The sequence below is a fragment of the Camelus dromedarius genome, chromosome 11 (assembly GCF_036321535.1).
Source record: "Camelus dromedarius isolate mCamDro1 chromosome 11, mCamDro1.pat, whole genome shotgun sequence".
Classification (NCBI taxonomy): Eukaryota; Metazoa; Chordata; class Mammalia; order Artiodactyla; family Camelidae; genus Camelus; species Camelus dromedarius.
In genome coordinates, this window is record NC_087446.1 from 49440774 (window position 1) to 49462744 (window position 21971).

General features: G+C 37.4%; 1 protein-coding gene across 4 annotated transcripts; it reads left to right on the forward strand.

Moving 5' to 3' along the window:
• Positions 1-72: 72 nt before the first annotated feature.
• IRAK4 (interleukin 1 receptor associated kinase 4) lies at positions 73-20923 on the forward strand. 4 transcript variants are annotated; one of them, XR_004140130.2, is made up of 12 exons: positions 73-165; positions 4225-4394; positions 6486-6631; positions 7400-7582; positions 8428-8588; positions 9514-9578; positions 12004-12118; positions 12551-12660; positions 16198-16381; positions 17264-17326; positions 19489-19643; positions 19776-20923. XR_004140130.2 is itself a non-coding variant. In XM_010989578.3 (12 exons), the coding sequence occupies exons 2-12, from the start codon at positions 4234-4236 to the stop codon at positions 19806-19808; spliced, it is 1380 nt and encodes a 459-aa protein (XP_010987880.1). In that variant the 5' UTR covers positions 73-165; positions 4225-4233; the 3' UTR covers positions 19809-20923. The 4 variants fall into 4 exon arrangements, 3 of the variants coding, with proteins under 3 accessions (XP_010987880.1, XP_064347860.1, XP_064347861.1); XM_010989578.3 differs by having other exon boundaries at positions 19485-19643; XM_064491790.1 differs by lacking the exon at positions 73-165 and adding an exon at positions 617-738 and having other exon boundaries at positions 19485-19643.
• The last annotated feature ends 1048 nt before the right edge of the window (positions 20924-21971 follow it).

Consider the following 21971-nt stretch of genomic DNA (forward strand, 5'->3'; position numbering starts at 1 on the left):
GAGGCTTAAGGAGGAAGAGGGCGGGGCGGGGGCGGGGGAGGGGGCGGGGCGGGGCGGGGCTTGACGGGTTGGGCCCGCCCCGGCCCTTCCTAGAACCCGGGTTCACCCGCCGGTGGCTCAGCCCCGAGGCGTCCCGCCCGCCCCCCGCGCCCGGCGCCTGGGCAGGTAAGGGATTCCGGCTGTGCGCGCCACCTTCCCTGCGGGATGTCCGAGGCCCGCGCCCCGGCCTCGGTCCCTCTGCCCCAGGGTTTTTGAAGGACGGTTCGGAAGGAACATCGTCTTCCTATCTTCGGTGGAAGTGAGAAAAGTTAGGGAGGAAGTAGGTTGCTCGGGCAGCGCTTGCTGCAGGGAGAAGACCTGGGTGGGTCCCGGGGGATCAGAATTTAGTGGGAGCTGAGGCGGGCCGTGGGGCGTGGGCAGGCCTCACCCAGCCCCTCTGTGGCTCTGTCGGACCCCGCCTCAAGTTTCTCAACTCCCAGGCGGTGTGTTCCAAGAACCCGTTTACGAAAGGAAATCTCTTTTCCCGAGAACCAGGAAGTAAGACCAGCACCCGGCGGAGATGCTCGCCGCGTGGAAAGCGTTCCGAACCTCCGAGATTCTAATTAGCTTGTCTCTCCAGCGTCCAGGAAATGGAAGCGGGGTTATAAATACATTATCAGATGGGAAAAATGTACTGACAGCCTGGAAACAAGAGAGGGAACAAAAGAATGGAAAGCAGCCCGTTTAGAATGGGAACAAGTAAGCTCTCTTAGTGCCTCAAAAACCTGTCTGCCCAAGGAGCCCTCAGAGTATATTCAGATTTGCCTTTTCCCTTGAAGAGATCCGTCAGAAAGTTCAGATTTATCTTATTCTCCTGTTTGCATGCTGAACAATCATTTGAAGTTTGCTTTCTACCTGTCCAAGCAGAGCTCCTGATCTTCCGCACTGCAGCTAACTTTCAGGAAGTTATCACTTACCAAGTTTTAATATAGCAGCAAATAAAAATACCCACTTTGTGAAATGACTATTATTAATATACTCTGCCCTTTCCAACTATATGTCTGTGTGAACCGGGATTTTTTTCATATGCATCAACCAAATTAACATATTGCCACTAGTTGAATGCAGAAGCAGATATTAGAACCCAGCTGTCTTCTATTAAGTTAAAAATTAAAGAGATTTGCAAAACTGTAAAACAATGTCACTCATATTATGGGAGGAAATATGGTTATTATTATTCAAGTATATTATGTATGCTAATATGTAGGACATTTATTCTTATTTTAAATGGATTAATGAATAAGTAATGTTTACATTTCTGAGCATCAGTTTCTAATATGGTAAATATTGGTAATGTCACCAAAATAAACAAAATGTAACCACAGTAATTTTTGAGAGTGTAAAGAGTACTAAGGCCTAGTGTGAGAACTGCTCCCTTCCTTTCTTTCTTTTTTCCTTCCTCTCTCTTTCTATCTCCTTCCCTTTATAGCCGGACTTCCTGGAAAACTCATTTCTTCCATGCATTCACTGCTCCACTGAAACTGTTCTTCAGTCACCCAGTGGCCTTCTGGTTTCCGTATTTAACACACACATCAGTGTTTATTTGACCTTTCTGGGTCTTTTATACCACCCTATCGCCCATTCTAGAAGTCTCTGATATGCTACTGTCCTAATGGTCTTCCTGATTACCTCCATGACTTACCAATACTTAGTTTCTTTTTTTCTCTTCATTCCTTCACATTCTATCTATTCCTAATAGGCAGTCTCGTATTTCCTTGTTGCTTCAGCCAACTATTCATATATGAATACATGAGAAGGTTCATATGTAAGCATTCTTTACCTAAACCTCTCTCCTAAGCTCCAGACCATATATCCAGCTCCTTAGTGCCAACTCCCCTAGATGGTGCCAGAGGGAGATAATTCACACTTAACGTGACCAGAACTGAATGCATGATTTCCTCTCTCATCTACATAATCGCCCAAGGGAAAAAACCAACCTTCGGCTTGTTTCCTTCAGTCTCCTCTCCCTCTAATATCATGAAATTGTTTTGATTTGGCCTTCTAAATCTTGGAAGCTTTTTCTTCTCCATTCCCTGACCATATACTTTCTTCAGGCTTTCAATTATTGATTACTATAAAGTTTTCAAATTGGTCTCTGGTCTCTTTGTCTTAATATCCATCCCTTCAAATTTTATTTGGAGGAATTCACTTAACCAGATAGGATCACACACTGCCTTTCCTTAAAACCCTGAAATAGCCCCCCTGTAGCTTTTGGTATAAACTTAAACTCCTTGACATGGCATATGGGACACATAATGATCGTGGCCCTGCCTACCTCTCCAAACTTATCTCTTATTACTTAATGACATGTATCCTCTGGTCCAGCCATAGCTAACTCCTTGCCTTAGCCTAACCCATGCTCTCCCATGCTATTCCTGCTGCCTGGAATTTCCTTCTGTTTTTTGGGGAACGGGAATATCTTCATTCTTTTTCACTCATCCTTCCAACCTCCCACCGCACCCAAATCTGTCTTGATATACCTCCTTCAGACTGCTTCTTTTGATGCTCCTTCTCTGGACCCCATTACCACTCTGCTCGCACTTCTTGTGGCATTCATAATCGTTGTAATTGGTTGTGCCCCTTCTAGACTGAGAAGTTTGAAAACGATTTTTCTCTTCTCTGTAGCTCCCATCACTTATTGCAAAGCCTAATGTATATTGAATATATAAATAAATTATACATGATATTTATTGAATATATGAATAAATGAAAGGAAATAATAAGTCTTTCTAGAAAAGAGAGTGGCATGAACAATGCTTTGAGTTGGAGAAACAGGGATATGTGGCATGAATTTTGGAGTCAGATACAGGTTCAAGACTTACCTCTTTCACTTACTACCTTTGTGAAATAGAGATGATAAAACTGCCTTAGTCACTGTGAGGATTAAGTGAAATATATAAATCACCTTGCATGTTACTGGGCAAGAAATTCATTCATTCCTAACACATAACACCAGGATCTACAGTGTGCTAGTCACGAGTTATATTTTAGTGGGCAAAATGAGCATAGTCCCTGAACTCAGGGAGCAGATACATTGTGCAGTGAGGAAAGGTCATTAGGTTGAGTAGATGGACCTACTTAGATGTGGTGGCCAAAGAAGGCCAAAGAAAAGAAAACGCTAATATAGAGGCCTAGGACACAGAAGGACTTTTGCTTCTGACTCTTTTGTAGCTTCTGAATTTTGTACCACATGAATCTGTTCTTTACTCCCCAGATTGATTATATTGCATTTTCAAAATAGAAATATGTAGAGGAGCAGGAGAGGGATCGACAGAAGGATAGCTAAATCTGCATGGTTTGGTGAGTTGGAAAGGTCACCACTTGCTGAGAATGAGGGAGGTGGAGATAAAATAAAACCGCATGAGGAGAGCAAAGGTGTGAAATAGTCTCGGAGGACAGATGGAAGGAATAACAGCTGTGTTGAAGTGCAATGGAAAAGGGTCCCCTACATTGGTATTCACACTGGCCTGCTCAGGTCCCTTGTTCTGCACAGCTGCATTCAGCATCACTGGTGTACAGAGAAAACTGCGAGATTTATCCTTGCCTGCATCTCTCCAGGATGGAGTAGCAGAAGAAAAAGGGGACTGAGGAAATGAAGGTTCTGTCAAGAGAGTAGTTGAAGTGGTGAACCGCAGGACTTGCCATAGTAGGGAAGGAACAGTGATCAGGAAGGTCTGCTGGACTCAAAACTTGTGGTGGCATCAAGGAAGAACATCTGATGTGAAAAGTCTGTGGCTGGACCGTATCTTTTAAGGCTATACAAACTATTTCAGAACACTTTTTTTTACGTCTACCAAAGAGTATTGCATAAATGCTTAATAGTAAATAAGTACTGATTGAGAGAAATATTTTTAAGTTGAAAAATAAATCTTTTTTTAAAAATAGATTTGATGTCTGAATCTGTTTACAGGAATTTTTCTGAAAAAGTCAACTATTTACTCCTTTGTGTAAATTTCACTTGGAAAATGTCAGTATCCAAAAAAATAATAATCCTTTAAAATTTTTGTTGATATTTAGAGATGGAGAAAGACTGGACTATCAGCTAGTTGACTTTGGAGTGTTCCTCTGTTATGGTGTAATCAGTCACCAGCATTTCATTTGTTATTGTAAAGTGGGATGTACAAGCTTACAGATGTCATCGCTAAAGCTACTGTAAAATTTTAATGAGCATTTTCCATATTTTAGGAATAAAAGATGAGCAAACCCATAACAGCATCAACATATGTGCGCTGCCTCAATGTTGGACTAATTAGGAAGCTGTCAGATTTTATTGATCCCCAAGAAGGATGGAAGAAGTTAGCAGTAGCTATTAAAAAACCATCTGGTGACGAGAGATACAACCAGTTTCACATAAGGTAACATACAAAATTCTTTTTCTTTTTAAGTTCTTACATCACGACCTAGAATGATTAATAGGTATGAATACTGTCTACTGTTGCAGTTCAGAAAATAAACCTCTCTCCAGAGGAGGTAATGGTAGTAAATACCCCCCCCCTTTTTTTTTTTTCAAATTTTGCTCCATTTTCCAGTATATCAGCTAGGCTAATATTGTGGTCTTGCCAATAAGTTTTGGGGGTTAGAATTAAGATTCCAACTTTTACTCTGGTTCTCTGGCAAGCCAAGCACATTCACTTGGCCTCACACCTGTGATTCCCAGATTGAAATAACATAAGAACATTATAAGAATTTCTAGTAAAATTCTGGAGCGTAAATGTCTAAGTGTGTGAATCTCTAAGTCACTTTAACAGTGTATTTTGGGAATTCTTCAAATTGACATTTTAAAGTTGCTTGTACATGTACACATCTATGAATAGAATTCTTAGTTCTTAGCCAGGATTTTTCAACACTATCTACAGATAATTTCCATTCTTTCTACTTGTCTTTCCTTGATTTCATGTGGCATATAAGTACAGATTTTATTTCTGTCAGTTTTTCCAGCCCAAAACTATGTGAAAATCTGCCATTGGGAGCAAGAGGAAAATAAATTTATTTGTGATTTTCAGCATTAACCTGAAAAAGAACTTGAAGCCAGAACTCCCATATTAGTCCTTCCAGGAAATGTCTCAGATGAAGGATTAACATCTTAAATTACTTGGAGGAAGCTTAATTTTAAACCTCGAAAGCCATTTTTATGGCTTCAATTAATTTCATTGAAATTAATTATTAAAAAATTTTAGAGCGTAGTTGAGGGAGTGGTGGGGGGGTAGAAAAAGCCCTTCTTTAGAGAATAATGGCAGCAAATAATAATTGAAAGAATGCTCAGACTGAAAAGTTACCCGTTTACAACTACCAGTGAATGATTGATTCACAGAGGGCTCAGCAGTGAGTGCCAAGCCACAGGGTGAAAGGTTATTGATGAACAAGGTATGTACGAGATTTTAAAGTCTTATCCGCAGGTTGTTCATGAATTGTGAAGGGGAAAGGTACTTTTGTAGAGAAAAAAATCTGAAATACCCCTCCTTAATCAAGTTATCAAACTTTGGGTCATCAGTAATGGTACCAACTGCCATTCTGTGCCTCAGGGTGTGATACTGTGGGGAGGAGACACTGTCACCGATGTAGCGTTCTTACCAAAAATGTTTAACCTGAACTTCATCATGAGAAAGTAGTCAGACAGATCTAAACTGTGAGACATTCTACAAGGCGCCGGGCCCACATGCTAAAGCAAGCACGCAGACACCAAGACAGAGATGGGGAGGAGGGGACGGGAAAGAACACAAAGCTGGCAGTCTCTGTGAAGGGTAGACAGTTGTTTGTGGTATTATTCATTCAACTTTTCTGTAGGTTTGACAGTTTTCAAAATAGAAAATTTGTAGGAAAAACAAAAGAAAACTATATTACGTTTTGAAACGTTATCATCAAAACTAATTTTTAAAGAAATTTTGAATGAAAAACTGATCTGTGTTTTTCCTTCAATTTCATTGACACAAAGGAATAATTCTGTAAGTTTGTATATTTCCTGTTTCTTTAAGCAGCCTGGTTTATTAAAAATCATATGGCTAACAGAGTTAACAAGTCATATAGGGAAGTAATATAGCACACCTTTATGTCAAGTGAGATCTAAATTTGGATCCCAATTTGTACACATTTTGGTGGCTATGTGGCTGTGGGCTGCTTACTTCACCTCTCACACTTTCTTATTACTAAATTAGCATGATATTCATAGTATCTTTGAGAATAAAATGAGTTCACGTGTGTGCATTCTGTAGCCCACTGTGAATACTCAGTGTATGTCAACTTACATTATCATCACCTTCGTCTTTTTTCCTTCTGCCCATCTTTCCCGTTCTCTATAGTTCTTCCTGATTCTCCTCCTGCCCGTTTACTTTTATACATATTATAAGAAGTGCTGTGGGTGACACAGAGGCTGGGGGTGGGGAACAATTCCTATGTGCGTGTTAATTCCATTTACATACTAATTTTGTTTTTCCATCCCTTGCTTTAAGGAGATTTGAAGCCTTACTTCAAACTGGAAAAAGTCCCACTTGTGAATTACTGTTTGACTGGGGCACCACAAATTGCACAGTTGGTGATCTTGTGGATCTTTTGATACAAAATGAGTTTTTTGCCCCTGCAAGTCTTTTGCTACCAGGTAAACTGAGTGGGTCCAGGGTATCAGTACTGAGGTTGGAAAGACAAGTGCAGAAATAGAGACATTTCCCCTTAGTCTTACTGTTTTCTCTTAGTAGATGAATCTTAGATTTACGATTCTTTTTCATTCTTTCAACTCTCCCCAAGTCTTTAACAAGCACCCAGACATAGGACACCGCAGACTTGCTGTGAAGGAAATGGAGGCTTCACGACTGAACCTGAGCCCAGTGTTAAAGTCAGGTTTTGTACCAACAGCAAGTTTAGAATGATGAGACAAAGCTCTTGTTTTTTTTCGCCCTCACCTTCCACCCTGATGGATCATTCTGTGATGGAGATCTCCTCACACTGTTCCAGTGGCTTAGTGTCTAGTTTCCTCCTTCATAAGCTATTTTTTTCCCTTTGGTGCCATTTACACCAGTGGTTCACACCCTTGAGAGTGCAGAAGAATCACCAGGAGTTCTTGTTAAACACGACCTCGTTATCAGAACTCTTGAATTAGGTTCAAGGTCTATGTTTTTAAACAAGTACTTCAGGGCTTCTGAGGCAGGTGGCTCCTGGACCACTTTTTGAAAAGACTGCCTTGCCCTCTCTACCCATCTTTATCAAAATTTATGCATTCTTACTAGGCAGCTTCTTGTTAGTACTAAGAGAGTATGGAGCTAACGTGTAGAAACTGGAATGATGTTAAGTGAACCGAGTTCCTAGTTTAACTTTTTCACAAGCACTTTTTCTTATGAAAGGTTAACTTGTATCTTACTTCATTTGTCAGATGCTGTTCCCAAAACGGTTAATACACTGCCTCCTAAAGAAACTGTAACCGTTCAGCAGAAACAGATGCCACCCTGTGGCAAAGACAGGACATCTGTGATACCTGATCAGAATCCTGAACAGAACTATATGCCACCAGACTCCTCAAGTCCAGAGAATAGAAGTTTAGAAATTAGTGATACACGTAAGTAACATTTGCAGCACTTAACCATGACGGGGTTGGTTGTTAAGACTATCACTGCTTTAAAATAAGTCTCTCCTTTTGTTTCTGCATGCTAGCAATAACTCTTTTGTGGTTCTTTTTCCCTCCTGATTTATTAAGCACCATCTTCATTGTATCAGTCAGTGTCATCAGTGAGTAGAGGCAACAGGACATACGAATACTCACAGAAGTATGGAAAAAAAAACAAGTAAATATTTACATAACTGGAAAAGATCATTTGATAAAGAAAAATAAGTGACTAGAGTTTTAGGTGAAAGACCACGAAACAGAATTCTCAAGATAAAGCTTAAAATTTGAATTTAAAAAAGTGATTTTAAAATGGACTTATTTACAAAACGAAACAGACGCACAGACGTAGAAAAGAAACTTATGGTTACTGGGAGGGGGAAGGGATAAGTTGGGAGTTCAAGGTTTGCAGATATTAACTACTCTATATAAAATAGATAAGCAACGAGTTTCTGCTGTACAGCACAGGGAGCTATATTCAATATCTTGTAGTAACGTATAAGGAAAAAGAATATAAAAAGGAATATATGTATGACTAAAACATTATGCTGTACACCAGAAATGGATAGGACATTGTAAACTGTACTTCAATTTTTTTAATTAAAAATTTTAGAAATAGATTTTTTTAAATAAATGAATCAAAATTTAAAAGTGGTTTTACTCTCTTCCATCATACATAATCCAAAGTTGTGACTGTTTGCATATGTATGAAAGTATCCACATTGAGAAAATACTGAAGTTATTAAAACCAATTTCTTTTTTACTGAAGCACTTTTTTCCTTCTCTTATTGACACTATAGGTTTTCACAGTTTTTCATTTTATGAGTTGAAGGATGTCACGAATAACTTTGATGAGCGGCCCGTCTCTGTTGGTGGTAACAAAATGGGAGAGGGAGGATTTGGGGTTGTGTATAAAGGCCTCGTGAACAACAGGACCGTAGCAGTGAAGAAGCTTGCAGCAGTAAGTTCTATTTTCAGAAAGAAAAAGAATTAAAGGAAGAATTGATTTCTAGTGTGCTGTATAATACATTTTAAATTAATCTTTAGGAAATATATTGTTTCAGTGTGCATTTTCTTTAAATAAACATCTCTAAGCTGGTAGTTCTTAACACTTAAAAATTCGTTGAAAGCTTTGGACTCTACCCCTACAAATATGTAGTTATATACAAATACATACAATTATACATATAATTTGGGAAGATTCACAAAATAAAGCTGAGAAACCCAACTCTTTACAGTGCTTCATGCATAATCAAGTTTAAAATGGTAAGAGATAAGAAAATTTTGTAAAAATAACTTATTTGCATTACTTTTCTCATTTAAAAATAGTTTAGAAAGCATACCATAAGAAAAAAATTTAAAAATTTCTTATCTATGTCCTTTGTCCCCATTTCTGTTAGAGTGTTTACTGTTAAATTACTGATTTGTTATATTTTAAATATATTATTGGATTCTAAAAATACCAATACAGTGCATATTTATACGATAAAGTTAGTCACCCTTTGTCATCTATGTGGCAAATACTTCTGCAGGTCTTGTTTTTCTTTTTGCCTTCAAATTTGCTTATATTTTCTACTACACTGAATTTTTTTCCCAGATGTTAATGCAGTGGAATCTCATATTATGTCATTTTGTTCCCACAATGACTCAGTGAGGTTTATATAGTTGCATGGTTTATATGGTTTTCTTCCTTCACTAACCAGCCATGAAATCTTGAGCAAATGACAAATATTTCTAGTTCTTGGTTGTTCTATAAAATGGGGAGAGCGATGCCTTATTATTTTAAAGAAAACCGGATTAGCCAGATGATCTCTTGTACCCATTCCAGCCTGGGAGCCTTGGGGTTATTGTATTGTATTATATTGTATATTATTTTATTTTTTCAGATGGTTGACATTAGCACAGAAGAACTGAAACAACAGTTTGATCAAGAAATAAAAGTAATGGCAAAGTAAGTGAATTTGTGGTGTGGTACAGTGAAAGAGAGCACGACAGGGAGTGAGGGACCCGTTTTCTTAACCAGAGTGTGCCATGAGCTAGTGATATTTTCAAATATATAAGTTAAAATAAAGGGCTTAGATTAGAGGACTTGAAAGAACTTTGATTCTTTAATTCTATGACCACATATACTCATATGTGTGTAGATTAAGCAGCAGTCATTGTTCTAAACCTAAGTTACATGGAATTTCAACAGGTTTTCTGCTCCCAGAAATTTATGAGAGGTAAATTGTAGATATATTAGATAGATGGATAGATAGATATCAAATTATCCCTTAGCTATAGCTATAAGTTAACACCCATAGACCAGGAAATTGTTATATGCAAGAATGTTTAGAAGGCATTGACTCAGTATGTTTGAAAACATCCAAGAAGAAAGGATGAAATAAATCAGGAAGAGTGTTCTAATAGTTATAGTGATTGATACCCGAGTGCATACAATAGACCAGAAACCTTGCAGTGTATTTTATGAGCATTGTCTCATTAAATCCTCAGTTGTTATCACCACACCACACACATGCTTTTTTTTTTTCACTGAGACTTAGAAACGGTGAATAACTTGCCCAAGGCCACATAACCAGTAACTATGTGAGTTTCAAATCCAGATCTGTCTGATTTCAGAGCCTGAGCTTTTGATCTAAATCCTTAAGGGGGGTTACCAGTGTGTACTCATCAGACCCATTGCTATCAATCAGCAATTCTAGTTGTTTAACTTTAAGAAAGAATAGATTGGAATTAGTTCATTCACAGTAAAAATAATGCTCACTGAGAAGAAACTCTTCCATTCAGGATTTGTCCTCCCCACTCATACCCCAACTCTCCAATCCTAAAAGTAACTTGTTCAAAATAGATTCTCTGAGAAATACAGGAAAACATTTTCCAGATAATAAAAACCATCTCTAAGTATATCATTGCGAGATAACCACTGCTAATATTTTGATGTACTTGCTTCATGATAAGTGTGTAACATCTTCCCCATGTCATTAAAATAATTTTAAAACATTTAAAATTATGTGCAACATTGTAGCATATATGGATTATATTTAACCATTATCCTTCTAGGTTTGTTTTAAAATTTCAATATTACAAATTAAAATTCCCTTGAATCTTTTTGTACATAAATCTTTAAATGCAAATTTGCTTATTTCACCAGGATACAGTTTTAGAAGAATTATTGGTTCTGAATGCATGAACTTTTTAAAAGCTTTCTAAGTATTTGTCCAAATGGCTTTGTAGATGAGTTATGATCATTTATACATCTACCAGCAATGTATTACAATTACAAACTTCACTGCTACCTCACCACCATTAAATATTATTACTATTTTTCAGTAAGTACCAATCTCCGAACCTTACTAGCACAATGACCTTGGCCAACTTTCTTAACTGTCTATCCATTAGTTTTCTCATCTATAAAATGGGATAATAATTTTAAAAATGAAGTTCTTCATTGAATTATTGTAAAGATTAAATAAAACAAAGCGGGTAAGTCACTTACCGCAGTGCCTTCTATATAGTATAAACTCAGCAAATGTTATCTACTCACCTAAAATGTGCCGGTTTGGTGGAAAATGAAGCACTTACTGTTTTAATTTGCACCTCATGAACTATTTCTAGGCTCTCCTTTGTATTTGCTCATTTGATTTTCACATCATTTGTGTTACTAAATAGGTATTGTCCACATTTACCAGGTAAAGGTGCTGAGGCTCAGTGAGGCTGTTAACTTGTGATAGGTCACATTTCCAGAAGGTGGCAGAGTTAGACTTTGAACTTAGGACTGAACTCTGAGCCCAATTTTCTTTCTGCTTTACCGCAGATGCCTGCAGTCTTGTTAGACTTCGACTCTCTTTAGTTGTATTACTCGTAAGCGTATAAAGAAACTCAAATTAGGTTATAAATAATAGATATTAAAAATCAGAAATGTGTACATTAGATGTGATTCAAAATCAGATGTCTGTAAGTCAGTGCTTTGGATCCTTGAAAGGGTTGTCATACAAGTTTCAACAGACTTCTTGAATTCTTTTTTGTGTTGTCACTGAAAATTGTGCAAACAAAGGTAAACATCAGCCTAGTTCTTAACCAAACTATTACAAATACCAATGGTCTGAGTTCTTGAGCTTTTACTATAAAATGAAGAGAGATTTTGCTTCTAATGTTGATCAATATTGGCTAAAAGAACTGTTTGCAGAAAATTATAAGCAGTTATAATAAACATATGTAAACATGTTGGAAACATATATATTACAATGATGTAAAGCATGTAATTATTTTCTTGCGCTTTTTTTTCTGTGAAAGCTTTAAATTCAGTAACTTCCAACCTACAGCTAAATATTATGTGTGTATCATAATAATGTTGAGTGGAAAATTGTTTGTCACAGGTGTCAACATGAAAACTTAGTAGAACTACTTGGTTTCTCAAGTGATGGAGAAGACCTCTGCTTAGTCTATGTTTACATGCCCAATGGTTCATTGCTGGACAGACTGTCTTGCTTGGTAAAATGTTTGTTTATCAGATTGTTTGGCTTTCGTTTCTGTGTTGAAATGCTAATGTTTACTTTGTAACAGGATCATTTAATCTATATTCATCTTAATATTTTTCCTGATCTCTGAAAACTATCCAGTTGATATGTAAACAGCGGGAATGGCTTTTCTGTCAGGTCATGATCTAAAATGTCAAGTTATCAATTAAGGCTAGACTTTGAAGATGCTCTAATATATTTTTATTGTTAAATAAGAAATGCAGATCCCTATTTGATCTTATTTAGGGACAACCTAAAAAAATGATAGTCCTAAATTCTTAGCAATGTAGTATCATTTTCATTTCTAGTTGCTTAGAAAAATATTCTGTTATATATTGTCTATGGGTTTTTTTTTAATCCTCTTCTTTTTTTTTTTTTTAAATTGGCTTGTTTCTTACTTCATAAGGATGGTACTCCACCACTCTCTTGGCACATGAGATGCAAGATTGCTCAGGGTGCAGCTAACGGCCTCAGTTTTTTACATGAAAACCATCATATTCATAGAGATATTAAAAGGTAAATGCTACTGCTAAAAAGCCTTCAGAAAACTGTCTTCAGAGGATAATTTTCTCTCACTCGTTCTATTTGTTATTCACTTGCATGTCTTCCCCTGGAGCACTCCATGAAAGCTCTCCTCACTCAGGACGCCTGTAATCTCCCTTACTTCATTCCAGTGACCCATTTCCAGTTCTCATCCTAAATGACCTTTTTTTCTTTTTAATAGTATGTTATTCTGTTCTTCTTGACCATTTTGTCTTGTCAAAATTATTTTCTTCTTTTCTGGATCACTGCTCTTTTCTGAATCACTTTCATCCTCCATGGGTGCATTTCAGTTTTCTTCCTTGTTATGTATTTATTTGGTTAACAAATATTAATTGAGCACCTACTATGTGATAGGTACTGTAGATGGTGTAGTTAGCAAAAGTAGCATTTGTAGCATCTGACAGCACAAAATTATGATAGAACTTTAGTGTGTATTCTATAATGTTAGTATAAAGAAGAGTTCCATGAGGAAATGATATTTAAGCAGAGATCCAAAGAGTGAACAGGAGATAGATGGGCACAACTTGAGGGCAGCTAGAGAACGTGGGGAAAGAACATTCTAGGAAGGAGCCACATTTGTAAGAGCAGTGTTAAGTGGGCATGATGAATTACAGGGAGTGAAATAAATGCTGTAGGACTGAAGTGCAGAAATTGAAGGGGTGATTGATGTAAGATAAAATTATAGAGGTAGGCAGGCAACTAAGCCCTGTAGGACCTAACAGATGAAGATAAGGGCTTTAATTTTATTATAAGTATAATCAGCTGCCATTGAAAGAAATTATAAGTAGGAATGTGGCATCAGATTTAAGTTTGGAGAAGATCTCGTTGACTTGAGCGTAGAGAACACTTTGTAAGAAGGGGTAGTTTAGAGACTATCATAGAAGGCTTGGTGGTTGCAGTTCGTATGAAGAGACGTGAACAGATTTGAGAGATTAAGATGGCAGGACTTGCTGATTCTTGGCTGCAGAGGGGTCGGGGAGAGGGACTTGTCAGGAGTGACACTGGGATTTATGGCTTCCAGAATTGCATTCTGGAATGATTGTGGCATGATTCACTTACATGGGAAGCACTGAAAGAGGATCAGGTTGGAGGTGGAAAATGTGAGTTCTCTTTCACAAGTGTCGTGTTAGCAGTTCTTTCAAGACATACAAGTGGAGATGTTAAACGGTGATGTTGATGTACATGTTTGGAGCTAAAAGATGTCCCAGCTGAAGATACCCATTTGTGTATTACTTGTGTATAGGTGATAACTGCAGAGCTGTCCTATGCTCATATGTACTTAAGGAGAGATACAGATTCAGAATAGTTCCTAAGATTTATTCCTGAGGAACTTTAAGACTTAATGGCCAAGTAGAAGAGAATGAGTCCAAAAAGAAATCTAAGAAGGTGTGCAAGTGAGCTGAAACCCAGGAGAGTGTGGGATTCCTAAGAACAAGGGAAGACATTTTCCCAAGAAGGACTAGTCAAAAATGTCAATTACCTTTTATAGATCAAGATGAGGGGTGAAACATAACCATTTGATTAGTGCCATGAAGGTCATTAGTGACTTTATGGGGACCTACTTCCATGTAGTGACTGGGTCACAATTCAGGTTGCAGTTGAGGAGAGAGTGGGAGTCGGAGAACTGAGATGTGAGAATAGACAAGTCTGGTAAGACACTGAGCCAGTGAAGGGGAGAGCTGGAAATAGATGTGTCATTTAGGCAAATTTTTTTAAGATGACAGACACTAAAGCTTGCTTTTTGCCTGTGGGAAGAGGAGGGTGATAGAACAGAAGAGAGAGGTGAGATCATTTATAGGATAAGATTCCTGAGAATGTAGAAAGGAGTCCAAGTAGAGGGACTGGCCTTAAATAAGAGGAAAGACACCATCTCCCATCTGTTACACATTGGTGTATTCCAGTTGGTGCATTCTTGCCTCATCATCTCTTCTGTTCATCCTACAAATTCTTGCTGAGTGGTAACAGTGACTTCAACTATTCTCTGTATGTAGTTGACTCTCAACTCTGTATCATCAACCTCCAATCCTATATTTTCAGTATCTCCAAACCAAACCACCCCACTGAGATGTACCACAGCAGCCTCTGAGTCAACATTTCAGAAATCAAACTCACTTCTCTTCCAACCCAAACTCTTCCTCCTATATTTCCTTCCTAATCGAGTGAAGTCCGTATTCATCGTGTCTCCCAAGCTAAAGACTTCCTCGTCCCCCATATCGTACAAATTACAACGTGCTATGAATGTGCCTCAAAATGTGCACCTCACAGGGGAGGGTATAGCTCAAGCGGTAGAGCACATGCTTAGCATGCACGAAGTCCTGGGTTCAATTCCCAGTACCTCCTCTAAAAATAAATAAATAAATAAACCTAATTACTTCCCCCCCCAAAAAAAATAAAAATTAAGAGAAAACAAGTAAGATGTGCATTTCCTTTTTCTCCCCAGTGCTCTGCCTTCACATAGACCCTCACTGTCTCTTGTGTGCTTTATTACAAGCTTTCTGGTCATCCTTTAATCAGTCTGTACCAGTTCTCATCCATGCACTGCTGTGTGGCCAGCCTATGGTCCTAGAAATCAAGTCTGGTAACATCAGTTTCCTACCATGAAAGCTTTAGCTGGTGTCCTGTTGCCCACAGGATAAAGTTCGGATTCTCTCCATGTTCCACTGATGCCGGTTTCTTCAAACCGATCATATGTTTTTGTATTTTCATCACTGTGTTCATGTTGCTCCATTTTCCTGAAATGCTTTTCTCTCCCTCATTTAACATCAACTTCTAATAATCCTTCAAGACTACACACATTTTTTACCTTCTCTGGAATTTTCTGCAGTTTCTTCCTGGCACATGGTGGTTCTCTCAGCCTCTCATACCTACTATTATCATTATGGAGTGCTTACTGGATTTGAAAAAATTATTCGTATGCCTTTGTCACAGACAAGACGGAAGATTCCCCCGTACCCAGCGATGGGCTTAAATACTGTGTAACACACTGGGAATCCCCCATAAGGTTTTGTTGAGTGAAAGTGTGAGTATATGAGTGAATGCATAAAATGAATGAATGAAGATCTTTTAGCCATATTCTTTCCTCTTTGGAAAATTTCAAATACCAAAAAAAAAGAAAAGAAAAAGAAATGGAATAATTGAGATACTTTGGGTGGAAATTTGTTTTTAAATGAATTGAAGAATGTTAGGAAAGGAATTAGGAATGGTGCTTTAGGATACTTTGAGGGAAGTTACCCTGTACCAAATTACTTGTGAAATAAAAATATCTCTCATTAATGTGGACAATTTTATTTCATTTTTATTCTCCTAAAATTTTTCCTCAAGAAACAAAAAGGAAAAGAAGATAATTACTTGTCTTTAGCTTTACTCTGAAATCCAGATTTATTTACATAAACGTTTAGGCTTTTAGGATGTATATTACAGAATGGGACACTCTGTAAATAATACATGCAGTCATGCACCTACCTAAGAGACTGTTTGATTGGCTTAAAAAGAAAACGTTTTGTCTTTCAGTGCAAATATCTTACTAGATGAAGACTTTACAGCCAAAATATCTGACTTTGGGCTTGCACGGGCTTCTGAGAAATTTGCCCAGACAGTCATGACCAGCAGAATCGTAGGGACAACAGCTTACATGGCACCTGAAGCTTTGCGGGGAGAAATAACGCCCAAATCTGACATCTACAGCTTTGGTGTGGTAAGTTTCATATATTTTTTTTCTCACTTATATGTATATATATTATTAGGAACAATAATCATTCTGGCTTATAATGGTGAAATTACAGTAGAATATTTTGAAACACCCATCTTGCTTATCTCTCTTATATAAAGATGTAAATTATTCACTTTAACCTCTCGTTCAATGAGAAAATTATAAACACTTCTCTGAATTTGTAAAATTTTTAAACTGATTTCTGAAATTACTGCATGAAATTTTTTGGGGGGTGCACTATTCTTATGAATTAGCCTGAAACTTAAATCAGTGCATAAAACAAATCATGTCAGACAGTATGCACTTTAGTGTCGTATTTTAAAAATGAAATATTTTTTTAAAGGAAATATCCTTGGGCGTTTTCTGATCTACCAGTCGGATCCTAATAACTTAAGATGGAAGTGTTGGGAGGAATGGTTGGAAAAATTGGGTGTTCTTTATCGTAGTTTTTCATATGTCCTATTTATGGATTTTTACCTGCAGAGCACTGTGAAGTTAAGGCGCAGGGTTCTAGGGTATGCCTAGGATTTAGAAAATAATATTCTCCTGAGATCAAGAGAAAATTATTCTTGTGCAAAATCTTCTGCAAAACAAAAGGAGTGTCCAGAATATGTGTTGACTGGGGCTGATGATTTAGTAAGTTGCCGATAGAAAATTGCTTGCGGGAATGGGTGGGATCCAAGATGTCCAGGAAAAGGGTAGGGAGAAATAATCACAGCTCACGTTCTTCACACTTTCGTGACTAACAGACATAATGCGATGGTGCAAATGGTGAATCAGAGTTCATAATCAAGAGCCCTGTTCCTTCGAGTTTCTACATGTTGTCTTGAGTCATATTTATGGATTCTTTTTTTTTTGTCTTCATAGGTTTTGTTGGAAATAATAACTGGACTTCCAGCTGTGGATGAACACCGTGAACCTCAGTTATTGGTAATTGAAAGATTCATTTTTCCCTGTCCTTTTTGCTTTGCATGTATAATCTAAATTTATACAGATATATTTGGCTTCTAGAAATGTCACTTTCTATTGGCAATCTTTCTGTTGGCAATTACAGAGTGGCATATGGAAAGAGCATCAGATAGTTCTAATCTCAGCTCTGCCATGAAGTATTTGTGAAGCTTGGAAAAGTCATATGTATTCTATGTTCTGCTTTCTTTGTGGGTAAAATCAGAATAAAACTATGATTTCTGAAATGTCATCCAGTATATTTTTATTTTGTTACTTTCAGGGTGATTACTAACAGCCTTTTCAGCTCAGAAAGGAAAAACAACATGGCTTCCTTTGAAATTTGTGTCAGAATAGAATTACTAATAAATTATTCTCTATCCATTTCTACTATGGAATATTTTTTATACAGTTATCATAGAAAACTTCACCTATGTGTTATATTAGATATTCACTAACAATTATATAAATAGACTAACAATGCTAAAATTACAGGAAAATTATGGCATGCCTTTTTTTTTCCCTATATTGTAAATTTTAAGAACTTACAGGATCTTTTTATAAAATTAAAAATTTATGGAAATACCTACTACTCTGAGTAAATTTTTCTTAAAATTGGTTAAATAACTACACTGATTTTACTTGAATTTATGTGTTCTAATGGGACGAACCACTGTGACAAATTCAGACAATATGTATATACCAGATTATTTCCCTACAATGAGAATTAGAAAGTTAAAAGGTATAATTGATCAGGGCCTTGGTGCCATATTTTTAAGAGAAACCATAAGTACAATATCTATATATTACAATATTCCTACACATGTCCCTTATGTAACTGTGTATTATACCATGGTTTCCTGGATACGCAGTAAGATGATATTACATGCTATGTAATAGTTCACGTTAAAGTATGTTTATAGAACATAATATTACTGCGAAAAGTTAGTATTTTTATATTTCATAATATTTTACAGTAGCACAGAGTGAAATTTTGTTTTCATCAAAGAAATAAAATCCTCTGTCTCCTTGGTACTTGGAGGTCAGGAAAGAAGCCTGGGCTGGAGTTACAGTTTTCGAGCCATCCCTGTAGAGGCACAGATAAAGCTTTGTGTGTAGATTGGATTATATGGAGAAAGTGTGTAGATTAAAAATACAGGAGGAAAAAAATCACCACAAATTGGGGCTTAAAATGACAAATTTATTCTCTCACAGTTCTGGAAGCCAGGAGTCTGAAACCAGGACTTTGTCAGGGCCACATTCCCTCGGGAGACTCGAGGCAAGAATCTTCTCTAGCCTCTTCTAGGTTCTGGTGGCTGTTGGCATTTCCTGACCTGTAGCCACGTCACTGCAGTTTCTGCCTCCGGGGTCACACTGTCTTCTCCTTTGGGTCTGTTGTCTCCTTTCCGTCTCTTACTCAGATGCTAGTCATTGGATCGAGGGCCCACCTGGGCGATCCATGATGATCTCATCTCAAAATGCTTAACAGAATTACACCCACAGAGATGTTTTTCTCCAAATAAATTCACATTCACAGGTTCTGGGAATTAGGACTTGGACCTATCTTTTTTGGGGGGAGACCACCATTCAACCCACTGCACCATCCTAATCCCACACCACTCTCCCTCGTCATTACTGTTTCATCGTGGCCCTGCCCTCTCTTTCCTCCTCCCTCTTTCTCTTTGATTCAACAATTTGAGTACCTGTGGGGAAGTTTGCCTATGCAGTGAGAGAGGTTCTGCATTCAGAAGTGGGAATCGCATGATCAGGAGCACTGCAAGAGGCAGACCGCCCTGTGCTGGCAGCCTAGTGAATGCTGCTGGTGGGTGCATGACAGCAACTAACTCAGGCACATAAATGCACAAATCAGAAGGCAAGTGGCTGGAAGTTTCTAGGAGGTATGTTTAAATAAATAAAATAATCTTCATAGAATTATAATAGTAGATAGTAAAGTAAGAGTCAGTGTTATTATGAAATAGAGTAAATAATTAAAATGTATTATTTTGTTTTATAATGTAATTTACAATACTAGAAATTAATTATAATATAAATATATTTATTTAGAAATAAATTTATAAAATTTATCTGATTTGCTTCACTTTTATTTGAAACTCTTATTAAAGTCTGAACATTTATTTTAAAGCTAGATATTAAAGAAGAAATTGAAGATGAGGAAAAGACCATTGAAGATTACATTGATAAGAAGATGAATGACACTGACTGCACTTCCATTGAAACTGTGTACTCTGTTGCCAGTCAGTGTTTGCATGAAAAGAAAAACAAGAGACCCGACATTAAGAAGGTATTAGTTGTTTTTACTTATATATATAAGTGAAGGAGGTGGCGTTTGTCACTGTTTTCCTAAGTGTATATTTCAAACCAACTGTTTAATGCAATTCTTTTTTTTTTTTCTATCTTTTTTTTTTTATAAAAGGTTCAACAGCTGCTGCAGGAAACAACAGCTTAAAACTTCACTGGAATAGACTCTTGACTTCTTATATATGGCTATATAAATCATCTTTTAAGCTAAATTTTTTGTACACATTCTTCATTACCTGTAACAAGGCAGCATGGTTATTAAAGCTTGTGTAGAACCCCCAGCATATAGAGCAAACAGAAGCAGAGCTGCTATGTTAGTACTTAGCCCTCCTTTCTTAGTGTCCCTCCGAGTTCTCACGGTAATCCCTGAGACATCTCCTGGGAACCTAACCAAACAGTCTGAAAACTGCAGAATTACAAAAAAGAGGACTGGACTATAGGGTGAAAAGACCCAGGGCTGAAGCCCAGCTCCACTACTAATTTTCTATAAAGCTTTGGGCAATCCTCTTAGCTGCTTTGGACCTGGTGGGGTTTTTTCTTTGTTTGTTTGTTTTACCTGTAACCTTGCACTAATATCTACTTTGCCTCTCTGATGGGTAATCATGGAAATCAAATGATGCACAATATGTACAAAGCACTTTGTAACTTGTAAAGTGATGTAAAATTTAAAGTTTATGTAAACAATTATAAAATCCTATTACAGTGGTTTATTTATAAGTTCATGTTCACAGTGTGCTGTCTTAAGCAATCATACATCACAAAGCAAATATGCTCTAATGATCTGCCCATGACAATATGGCCATTATTAGATTACGTTAAATGGCAAATATGAAGACATTTTGCAGATGCAGTTAAGGTCCCTAATCAGCTGACTGAGTATCAAAAGGGAGATGCTGCTGGGTGGGCCTGACCTAATCAGGTGAGCTCTTAGAAGAAGTCTGAGAGATTTTCCTGTGGGCCTTGAAGTAAGCTACCAAGTTGTAGGAAGGCCATACTGGCTAAAGTCTGTGGTGGCTTCTAGGATATAAGGGCTACCTTCCAGCTGTCAGCCAGCAAGAAACTAGAACCTTGCTTGTACAACTGCAAGATACCGAATTCTTCCAACAACCGGTATTAGCTTATATGAGTACTCCAGACTTTAGATGACACGATAGCCCCAGCTGACACCTAACTTTTGGCCTTGTGAGATCCTCAGTCACGAACGTGGACTTCTGTGCCTAGACTTCGACGTACAGAACTGTGAGATAGTAAATGAGTTGCTATGAGCCTTTAAGTTTGTCATAATTTTTTATACAGCAATAGGAAATGAATGTGATAATCCCATGATGATTCTCCCATGGGGATATCCCATCATGACCACAGATTCTGTCCACAGTACCAAGTGTCTGCTGTTATTCATTCATTCAGTAATCTTCATATCATTATTTCTTTCATTAACACACACAAAACAGGAGTATGTAGAGTGAGCTATAGTAAAAGATGATCATCCTCTGTATTACATTCTTTAGACCTTCCTAAATGCTTTCTTGGGAAACAAAGATAGTATACCTTTCAAATCACCCTTATCAACTAAGTTCTTGAGCAGAAAGAAACATTTACTAGTGGAAAAGGAAAATAAAGAAAAAGACTTAGTCATACTCATCACACTAATCTCAACAGGAACTCACATCATTTGAGGCACAGTTTAGCTTCTAACCCTGAAAATAATTACGTTATTTTAAAATATAATGATAATTTAACTATTTCTTGAAATAAAAGCATATATGTAAAATGGCATGTATGTAGCTCTGGTTATGGACTGTGACCAAACCATATTACAGATTTTTAAGTGAGTAAGCCATTTCATTGATTTTGAAAATTTCACAGTATCATTTGGTAGATGTTTCCATTCCACTGAATGGAACTGATATCAGATTTACCAAAATTAGTCATGGCTGCTCTCTCAAGACAAGACTGTACCTTAACTCTTTTGAAAGCGGCAATACAGTAAATCCAAGATTCTGAAGCAAGCGTCAAGCACACTGTTTCATGCCTGATGGTGTCTGACACATCGCGGCCCCCTGAGCTTGTGTGACTGACGTAGCTCTGGGGATGAACAACAGACTGCCCTCAGCTCACAGCTGCACAGGACTTGACTAAAGTTCCCAGGAGAATAATGTACAGGCTCTTTTCACTGTTTCCTCAAGGCAGAATTTAATAGCTTATGGTGACATCTAGTTGAAATATTTTCTTAACTTCATTTGGAATGTGCTTCCCCCTAATCTTTTATAGAAACAGAAAAAAATTAAACAGATTTTTGGGGGAAAAAATG